The sequence below is a fragment of the Mus pahari genome, chromosome 6 (genome assembly GCF_900095145.1).
Source record: "Mus pahari chromosome 6, PAHARI_EIJ_v1.1, whole genome shotgun sequence".
Taxonomy (NCBI): Eukaryota; Metazoa; Chordata; class Mammalia; order Rodentia; family Muridae; genus Mus; species Mus pahari.
This window is the reverse complement of record NC_034595.1, coordinates 13,786,916-13,798,107: the sequence shown is the minus strand read 5'-3', so window position 1 is coordinate 13,798,107 and position 11,192 is coordinate 13,786,916. Positions and strand designations below refer to the sequence as shown.

The window sequence follows — 11,192 nt, the reverse complement described above, 5'->3', positions numbered from 1 at the left end:
TAGGTGACTTTAGGAATCGCATTTGAAATGTAAATGAAGTAAATACCTAATAAAAATTGAAAAAATAAATAAATATAAAGTTTTTAGATCAATAAAAAAAAAGACAGTCAATCAATTTATAACTCGTCTTGTGACTCCTCAGGCCAAAAAAAAAGGGGGGGATGGGTGGGTCTAAGGAGCAGGAAATTGTGTTTTTACATCAGAACCCATAAAGAATGCCAAATTTCAAGTCACAGATACTGGAAACAAAGCAGGTATGTTACAGTCCATGGGGAGAAGCAAACCCAGCTCTGAGTGCTTTCCCAGCGCCACTATTTAATCGGCTACAGCTTCCTGTGGCCTCACTGGAGTCCAAGTGAAGTGTTGGCTCCCATCCCCTCCCGATAAGGACCTGGTATGGAACACAGGGACCTGCTCATGTTGGGGATCATTCAACCAGCGCTTTATCTCTCATTCAAGAAATGGTTTTATCCCCACTCTCCAGGCCTAAGCAGTCAAATCAGAAAGCACAGCCATTCTCACGGTTAACAACAGCTAATGTAAGACAGAAGTAAACTGACCACTTAAGTTAAATGGACCACTTAAGACCACTCTCCCCTAGGCTTCACAACCAGTTTCAATAGATTCTAAAGTTCCTTCACACACACACACACACACACACACACACACACACACACACACACACAGAGTTCATTTTTAAGGGGACAAAGAGGGGACTAAATAGATGGCTCAGGTTTGCTTCCTAGTACCCATGTCTGGTGACTAACAACCACCTGTAACTCTGGCTCCAGGGACAAGGGACATCCACACCTTTGGCTTCCAAGGATTCTGGCACTCACATACCCACAAACATATACATAACTAAAATAAATCTCTAAGAAATTAAATGGAACAGACATTTCTCCAAGGAGACATGCAAATATCCACCAAGAACATCAAAGGATGTTCCCAGTTGTCAGGCAAATGCAAATTTAAAAAGTCACAATATGATACCACCTCACACCCACTAGGACAGCTATAATTAAAGACAGATAATAATCATTGTTTGTGAAGATGTAGAGAAACCAGAACTCACACAGCATGTGAGGGAATGTCAAAAGGCTGGCAGTACCTCAAATGATTACATGTAGAATAACATATAATTTAGTAATTACATTCCTAGGTCTGCATCCAAAAAAATAACACTTGGCCCCAGGAAGACTTATACACAAACGTCTGTAACAGTATTATGCCTAAGAGCCAAAGGAGAAAGCAAACGCAATTCCATTTGAGGGTGGACAGACAGACAGAATGTGGTATGCTTACACACAGACTACCACCTCATGGTAAGAAGGAAGTACTAGCCCCCTCCACATGTTCCTAGCCGGCCTCTTCTCTCTCCTCTTTCTCTCTCTCCCCCTTTCTCTGTGTCTACTCCCTTCTCAACTTCTTTTCCCATGCCCACAAATAAACTCTATTCTATACTGTACCCATTATATGGCTGGTACCTCAGGGGGAAGGGATGCCGCAACATGGGCCCTCCAGGGCACCCCTCCCACCTGACCATACTGTGCCCTACAATACATATCCTGGCTTTTTTATAAAACACCCCCACACACACACCTCATTATACTTCATAGCAACATATATACACGTAAGTAAAACATTTTTAAAACATTTTTTGATCCCAGAACTTGGGAGGCAGAGGCAGATGGATCTCTGAGTTCAAGGCCAGCCTGGCCTATAGAGTGAGTTCCAGGACAGCCAGGGCTACACAGAGAAAACCCATCTAGAAAAAAGAAGGAAGTGCTAGGCAGTGCCCCACTGTGAGCACAGTGAGCACTGTGAGCACTGTGAGCACCCTTGGAGCATGCTGAGTGTAAGAAAGAAGACACCTGAGATGGGAGCCAGAGGCGAGAGGACAGTGACAGGTGAGGACTTCGAGGTTTCCCTCTGGGGTGCTGAAAGGTCCTGACACTGATTTGCAGGTTGTTCTACAAATATGAATACACTAAAGCTTTGAAACTGTACATTTCAAATGACTGGGCTGTACATATGTGGCTTCAGTGGGACTTTTTAAAAAGGAGGGATCTTAGGGACAGAGAGAAGGCTCGGTGGCTAAGAGTGCATGCAGTTCTTGCAGAGGACCCAGGTTGAGTTTCCAGCACCCACATGAGGCAGCTCACAGTCACCTATATAGAATTCTGTCTCCAAGGGATATGGCTCCCCTTTCTGACCTCCATGGAACACACATATGTACATAATTAAAAGTAAAAATAAGGTCTCAAACAGGCAGTGATGGCACATGCCTTTAATCCCAGCACTCAGGAGGCAAAGGCAGGTAAATCTCTGAGTTAGAGGCCAGCCTGGTCTGAGTTAGAGGCCAGAGAAAGTTCAGGATGGCCAGGACTACATGGAGAAATCCTGTATCAAGACAAAACAAAACAAAAATAAGAACTTAGTGATTAAGAACACTTGTTCTTTCAGAGGACACGGGTTTGATTCCAACATCTGTGAGGTGATTCACAACCATTTGTTAACTGTAGTTCCTAGAGATCTATTCTTGTGAGCTCCATGGACACCAAGCACACATATGGTACACATGCATATATGCAGGCAAAACACACATAAAAAAAATAAGTCAATAAAAAATTTAAAAATAAATTCTCTGTCAAAGGAAACAACAAAACCTAAACAATAATTATGCCGCACACTTACCCAGTTCTCCATTTTTGTTAAGGTTTAGTTCAGATTTCTTTTAAAAATATTTTTATGTCTATGGGGGTTCTGCCTGCATGTATGTCTATGTTTCATATGTGTGCCCGGTGACTGTGGATACCAGAAGAGGATGCCGGATCCCTGGAACTGGAGTTATACTCAGCTGTGAGCCACCATGTGCACGTTGAGAACCTGGGTCCTCTGCAAGAAGAGCAAGTGCTCTTAACCACTGAGCCAACGAGCTTGTCGCTTCCGTTTACAGTCGACACTCAGTTCCCAGGGCAGAGGTCCCTTGTCTATCTTAAAATTCTTCACCTTATCTATGTTCCTACCAAGATTAGCTACCAGGTCTAGTGAGGAAGATGCAGCTGTTGCTTAGATACTGAGGTGACTTCTAACAGTTGCTGTAGGATGATCTGGGGTGGAGGGTAAGGTAGCGCAAACTGTCCATTCCTCACTTGACTTCTCTGTTTAAGCAGAAATACTTCCCTGAACTAAATCTCTCCACCTCAGCTAAGGGCCATGGTCTTGTGAGGAAACTTAAGTCTCTGCCTGCTTCTAAAGCACTTCTCTGCCCACCACGCTGCCCGGCCACGTCTGGATCATTCACTGCACGTGGGATCTACAGACTGGTGGCACTACATTTTACCAGCAGGTGTCACTCTCAAGCTTTTGAGTCTCAAGTGCCAAACCAGAAGGAAAAGCAAACACCCCTAAGCAGCCAAGAGGGGAGCAGGGCTTGGGCAACAGGGAAAGGGCAGAGAGAACAGAACCCCTGAAGTCATGTGACCTGGATTAACAGTTTACTGCTATGGCTCCATCTTCATGGTCTAACTAAGAAGACCTTGAGACAAATGTCCACTGAACCTCGCTAGCAAACCCCAAAACTGTCAAAGGTTGTCAAAGACCAGGAAAACCTGAGAAACTGTTACAAGCAAAAACTGCTAAAGGGGTATGACCAGGAGATGTCCTGGTAGGGAGCCTGGAAAGAAACACATCAGGCTAAAGACTCACCTCGGAATAAGTACCAAATAATCAAAGCTTATCAAATGATACCAGCTAGCCCATTAACTGGGACAAGCATCTCACATCTGTGCAGAGTGTTAGCCATGAATGCAACTGGGTACTGAGTACGGAAAAACCCTGTTCTCCTATTTTTACAATAACCCGAAAACTGTTCTGAAATAAAAAGCATATGTTTAAAAAAAAAATTACCACTAGCTGCCAATTTGGCCAAGTAGGATTCTATTTTAAGGTCTTGTTCCGACTGCTTTAAAATGGCTGCTTCTTTTTCGGGCACGTTCTTAAGTGACTGGAGGGCAGAAAAGTAAAGACACAGGCTCAAAAGACCAGACAGGACTTACGGTGGCAAAAGAGAAGTCTGGGGACAGCAGATCCTTGAGGGCCCCATTCCTTCCAGCCCTGCCCTGGCCACAGGGATCACCTCACCTCAAAACCCTACAAACATCCAGTATTCATGCACACACAGCTCCACCCAGCCACGGAGGATAACGGAGGTGGGAAGGTGCAGATGACAAGGGGAACTGGGCAGCCTGGGGGTTATTCAACCAAGGTCTTGTCAAAGGATAAATTGGCCTCTGAATATTCATATGCTCTAAACTTTCCTAAAGTCTCCAAAGACAATGGGGGCCCAAATAATAATTATCTTAACTTAAAGGCCTTGGAAAACTACCCAATGTATATATTGATTATTTGGTCTTTAAAATTTTAGTTATCACCTGTTTTTTAAAAGAGAGAAAGAGAAAGAGAAAGAGAGAGAGAGAGAGAGAGAGAGAGAGAGAGAGAGAGAGAGAGAGAGAGTGAGTTGTACGGGGTGCTCCATTCAGGCTGCTTCAGTACGGGGGAGTGAGTGGTTTTCTTGTTTGAGCTTTAAATAAAAAGCTGTGGTTGTGAAGGGATGGTGTGCCAGATTCCTGTCCCCATTGGCCACAATCTGAAGCGTTGGCTTTGCCTTCTTGGTAGGCAGCCAAACCTCAAGAAGAAATGTCTGCCAAGTGGGAAAAGCAGTTTCAGTCGGTGAGACTCACTTCCAAGCATCAATCTTTTTGTTTTTGTTGTTGTTTGTTTTTCCAGACACTGTCTCATACAGTAGTGGAGACTTAATGGGACTCATTATGTAGCCCAAGATGGCCTTGAACTCACATAATACTCCTGCCTCTACTTCCTAAGTGCCAGGATTATAGATGTAAACCAGAATCCAGCTACCGAACTTCAACCTTTTAAAGAGGTGGGGTATTGGGGTATTCCCCTTTTCAAAAAAAGGAAGAAAGAGACAGAGACAGACAGAGACACAGAGATAGACAGTGAAAATCTGAGCCAGGCACCATAGCTGTACACAGGGCTGAGGCAGGAGGACTGCCACAGGCTTGACGCTAACTTGGGTTAGATAGTGAGTTCTGGGCCAGCTTGAGAAATAAGATAACAACTTGCACTGGGAAAAAGAAACGTGAGCAGGGTGGTGTATTCCTGGAGTCCTAAATACTGAAGGAGCTAATGCTGGCTCCAAGTTCAAGGCTCTCCTAGGCTACAAAATGAGCTCAAGGCCAGCCCAGGTAGCTTAGTAAAACCCTGTCTCAGAACAAAAGTAAAAAGAGTAGGGGTCCTGCTCGGTATAGAGCACATGAAGAGCAAGTATGAATCCCCTGGTTTAATCCTCAGTACCACATAAGAGAGAGACAGACAGAGAGACAGAGACAGGGACCAGGGAGATGGCTCAGGTAACTGAAGAAGAGCTAACTGAAGAAGCTCCACGGGCCAAGTTCAGTCTCTGGAACTCATGTGAGAAACTGGATGCAGTGGTGCACATCTGCAACCCCAGCACTCCTGCAACTGAGATGGGAGGCAGAGGCAGGAGACTCGCCACGCTCACGCACCAGAGGCCAGGACTACAGGGAGCAGCAGAAATAAGAGAAACCATGCAACCAAGTGCAAAGCAAGAGCCAGCTCCTGAAAGTTGTGCTCTGACTTCGAATGTGTGTTATGACATGCATGTGTGTGTGGAAACACACACAGACTTATATACACACGCACAAACATATACACACACATGCACACACATACATACACATATACATAAATAGTGTTTTGTATTTTTTTTTTAAAGAATGGAGGATGGGAGGAAAGAAAAAAGTAAAGATCCAGCCCACCTTACCTGAGAGGCTGGCAGCGCAGAGCAGAGGCTGAGAGTGTGAGACACGTCACCTCTATGTCATCTGCTCTCTGGGTGAGTGCACTCAGTATAAAATGCTGAGTGAGCCCATCACTGCCGAGGCCAAGAACTGAGCACCACCCGTGTGGGTCTAACTCGGGAAAAGTGAAAACAAGCGGCAGTGACTTACTACCTACGGGAATGAGATGAGTGGGCTGCGATTCTTCCAGTTTGTTCCTCAGCCAGTCGAAATCCTGGTACCGTCGACGAACAGAATATTCTGGCAAGTCAAACTCCACCCGTGTGCTCTGCAATAAGAAAAGAGAGGGGAGTGCACACGTGAGGAGGAGTGTTTTCTGGCCAGGGGAAGGAGACGCACACTTTCAGAAATCAAATAATGTGAAGACACACCTCCTTCCACCCACACACAGATGAATGGCAGGGTTTACCAGCAGGCTGCACAGCCAAGGAGCTAGGATGGAGCCTGACATAGTGGTGCACGCCTTTAGTCCCAGCACTCAGGGGGCAGGGGCAGGCAGATCTCTGAGTTCAAGGCCAGCCTGGTCTAAAAGGTAATTTCCAAGATAGTCAGGGCCACACAGAGAAACCCTTTGTCTTAAAAACCAATCCATCCATCCATCCACTCATCAATAGGAGCTAGGAAACATAAGCCCTTTGGTTCAGCTTGAGTTTTTGTTTTTTAATTCACCATATAATTTTTATTTTTTTTTTTTTTTTTGTTTTTTTTTTTTTTTTTTTTTTTTTTGAGGGGTGTGGTTTTTTTTCTGCCCTCAGGAAATGAAACTCAGTTATTCTTCAGAATTGTCTAGAACATTTGATTCATTTCCTCCAGCTTAACTCTGAAAGTGTTGTAGGGTCCTTCCCCCCCCCCAATAATGCAATTTCAGATACTGCTGAACCAACACAAATCCGTGAGGAGGAATGGTGCTTCCCTGTTGCACATGCTGACAAGCCTTGCTGAAGGGAAGGCCCAGTCAAGCAGAGACCACAGCAGATTGCCCCCTCAGCACACACCGTCCAAGGCACTCAAGGCAGATGTGAAGAAAGTCTGTGAGTTCAACAATAGCCTGGTTAGCCTGCACAGGGAGTCCAGGCCAGGAAGGCCACAGAGTAAGACAAACACAAAAACAACGGAAAAAGAAAAAGGGCAGCCGGGCGTGGTGGCGCACGCCTTTAATCCCAGCACTCGGGAGGTAGAGGCAGGTGGATTTCTGAGTTCGAGGCCAGCCTGGTCTACAAAGTGAGTTCCAGGTCAGCCAGGGATATTCAGAGAAACCCTGTCTCGAAAAACCAAAAAAAAAAAAAAGGGGGGGGCAAGAAAAAGGAAGGAAGGAAGGAAGGAAGGAAGGAAGGAAGGAAGGAAGGAAGGAAGGAAGGAAGACATTTTGCTTCAACTACCACATTCTGCCAGAACAATGACCTTGATATCATACTATATATTAGATCTAGATGAGGAAATATCTAGAAAAAAGATAACAAAATGCCATTGTGTGGAAAATGTTAATGGTCTACCCTAATCGTAAATTTTTAAAGTTTTCTGAAATATAATAATGCCACTTTAATAATAAATGAACATTAAACAAAATTAAGTTACACCAGAATATGATTTTTACTTATTGACCACTAGCTCTTCGTGGATACACCATTCATCCCTGGGAGGGTACCAGCAATTGCTGATCTCAAATATGAGCTAAAGTACAAGGCAAAAACAATCTAAGCTACATTTCACAAGTTTACTCTTTAAAGCCCAAAGTCTGTTTTAATCTGAGGTGTCCAAAAAATCTTTAAAATACCTAAGGAAGAGTCACCCACAGACCAAGGCTGTGAACACCCTGGGCTCTGAGGTTAGGGTGTCATTCACCACAAAGCGTGTGCTTGGTCTGAGTAGAACCGGAAGGGGAAAGCTGACCCTCAAGGACTGCACCAGCTCCCCATCCAGTCCCTCAAGTCATAGTACCTATGAAACACAACCTTCCCCACATCAAAGCAGGCAGAGTGTGAGGACTCAGGGAAGATGCCACAAGGTACTGCCAAGTTATCAGAAGGCTTCGCAGAGGAAGGGGACCTGGGGATGACGTCAGGCCCAGCATGGAAGGCTCATCACTGATGGACCTTGCTGTACTCTGTGGCCCCAGCAGATCCCTGAACTGCACAGAGCCGCCCTGAGCCCCCAACATTAAAAGAATTGAGTGGGACACTTTTAAGACCCCTCCCAACACCCAGAGACTCCAGAAGAGGACTTGTCTGCAGTGAGAGAGGAAAGCAACCTGGTTTCACTGAGAATGGGGAAGGGCCTCTCCCTCAACCTTCCTAAACGTTCCATGATCAAATCAATCATGTTTCTTATGTTCACCAAATCAATTCCATAAACCACCATTTACACAACATGTCTACTCCATGAAATAGATCAATATGTGGTAACTACAAAAGGCAGGGGCAGAGCTGTGCTTCTGCTACACATATTTCTATATGTGGAAATCTAGCTCCACCCTTCTGTATGTCCCGGTTATATTTGTTTCTTTGTTTCTTTGTTTCAGTTTTTCAAGACAGGGTTTCTCTGTGTAGCACTGGCTGTCCTGGAACTCACTCTGTAGACCAGGCTGGCCTCGAACTCAGAGATTCTCCTGTCTCTGCCTCCCGAGTGCTGGGATTACAGGTGTGTACCACCACTGACCAGCATATTTGATTATTTTAAAACTTCAAGAAAAATAATGACTGAAAAATATAAAAATGTATATAGTCCCTCTAAATAGGAAACAAATTAATATTTAAGTTTATAAGCTTCCACTTTTTCTATGCATATTCATTCAGTTTCTGTAGCTCATTAAGACATCTGGAAGGCCTTTGTGCTCAGATCATTACAGTCACTTAACACATGCATAATATTCAACTAAGAGGTTATAACATGATTAAACCAAACCGCTATTTAAATTGTTTCTAATCTTTTAATCAATAAACAATGTTACAGTAAACATCATTAGGCTTCTATCCATTACTCCCACTAAAATAATTTCCTAAGGATAAAATTGCTGGATTAAAAAAAAAAAAAAAAAAAAAAACCAAAAAAAAAACTTTTTTTTTTTGTTTGAGACAGGGTTTCATTGTGTAGTCCTGATTGGCTGTCTTGGAACTTCTCACTTTACAGACCAGCCTGGCCTTGAACTTGGAGATTTACCTGCCTGTGCCTCCCAAATGCTGTGATTAAAAGTGCACACCCTGATGCTCACCAAGGCAGGATCTCTTGGGGTTGAGCACTGCTTGTTCCAGCTTCTGGGGATCCTCCTGCCTCAACCTCCATCTCATAGTAGGAGCACTAGGACTGCAGATGTACCACCAGGTCCAGTTTTACCTGAGGTCCAGGATTCAAATTCTGGTCCTTACCACATGTGGCAAACTTTATCCACTGAGTCATACACAGTGTATGGGTGTTCTGCTGCATGATGTCTGTGCACATTTACTTACTAGATTCCTAAAGAGGCCAGGAAATGGTATCAGATCTCTTGGAACTGGAACTGGAGGTGTTTATAAGTTGCCATGAGGTGTAGGAATTGAACCCAGGTCTCTAGAAAAGCAGTCAGTGCTTTTAACCACTGAGCCATCTCTCCGACCCCATCAATGCTCCATTAGGGACCACAGGGCAAGAGATATTTATCTGACACAGCAGGGTAAATATAATCATGAAACAGAAAGGCTCATTCTTTTTAGACTCAAAATCTACTTTATTACCACAGCTTGTTCTATGAAAGTCATACTGACACATAGAATCAAACAACATAAATTAAATAGGTGGGAAAGATGTAGAAAAACAAGAACGGGGAGCCTAGCAAAGTAGATCAAGAGTGAAGCCAGCACTGAACACTTGCAACACAACTCTGCTGCAGAGTCAGTCAGAGCACTGCTGACTTTGCGGAGAGGAGTCAGGGATTCATAAAGCGTGCCGCCAACCAACTCCAGGATGAGCGCAGCCAGCTTTCCTCCGTGAAACTCAGGGCTTCTAGTCTCTAATCAGTAAACGGGAGGGGGATGGGGAAGAACCAGAACGCCATCATCATCAGCGAGGACCTCTACCCTGTCCCTCCACACTGTGCCTAGAACCTACGGTGTCCTTCAGAGACCACTGCGGGCAGCGGGCAGCGGGCAGCCCCAGTCCGATCTGAGGCAGTAACCGAGCACACAGTCAGCTCTGCTGCTGCTCCTCCTGAGCACCTCTTTAGTCATCTCTGGAGACATCAGCATCAGCTCATAGTCTAATCCACACCCAGCAAGACAGCCTGGACCTGGACTCCACAGACCACAAAAGTCCCCCTTCCACCAGCCTAGATGGCAAATGGCTCTGGGAAACCAGTGCCCTACAGACGTCTATCTTACAGACGATATTATGGGCACCCAAGGATTTTGAATAGACTTTTAAAAAACTTTTAATTGTACAAAAACAGTCTCCAATGCCAATAGACTCTATGGTGGGCTTAATGAAACTGGGCAAAACACTAAATTAATCTAGCCAACAACTCTAAAGCTAAGACAGTTGGCTGATAACTCTTGTGCCTTTAGCAATATCAGGTAAAGAGCAACCCCCCTACACCAGGGTCCTAACACTGCCAAGCAGCGCCAACACTCCCAGCACCATGCAACCTCAACAGTCCCATCACCAGTTAGGAAAAAGCTGTAGACACCTCAAAACGTGTAAGTCCTGCTTTAAAACCTCCTATGTGTTCCTGCCAGATGATCTTGTCGCTCTGCCCCAGATAAAACTGCAGCTATAAGCAAAGAATCCCTTCACTTCCTGTCACGAGACAAGCTTCCCTTCCATTTTCCAGACAATGGGGAAAGTGTGCTTCTCCTTTTGGAAGCCAAACCACAGGCTCATCCGCAGGCACAGCTTGCACGTCCAGCTTGCTCTCCACTCTTCACCCATATCTACTTTCCCGCCAGCCCTGTCCATCTTGCTCTTAACTCTCCTTCGTCCTCAGAAATAAAAACACGTAAGCATATTACATACACAGTGATACATAGCTCTAATTCCAGCACTCAGGAGGCAGAGGCGGGAGGATCAGAAAAGAATTCTAGGCAAGCCTGGGCTACACAGCAAGTGTGAAATTAACAAGGCTCTGTCTAACACACACACAAACACACACACACACACACACACACAGCTCTCATTCAAGCACACTCTTGCAGTTACTGTTCTTTCTTTCTTTCTTTTATTATTTTCTTTATTTACATTTCAAATTTTATCCCCTATACTGGCTAGCTTTGTGTCAACTTGACACAACTGGAGTTATCACAGAGAAAGGAGCTTCAGTTG

General features: G+C 44.7%; 1 protein-coding gene across 1 annotated transcript in view; it reads right to left on the bottom strand.

Annotated features, from left to right (window-relative positions):
• Snx30 (sorting nexin family member 30) overlaps positions 1–11,192 on the bottom strand; it is a 96,744-nt gene that overhangs the window by 26,998 nt on the left and 58,554 nt on the right. Inside the window, exon 3 of the mRNA XM_021200259.1 lies at positions 6,064–6,174. Within this exon, the coding sequence (XP_021055918.1) occupies positions 6,064–6,174 (111 nt within the window). The remainder of the gene's footprint in view (positions 1–6,063; positions 6,175–11,192) is intronic.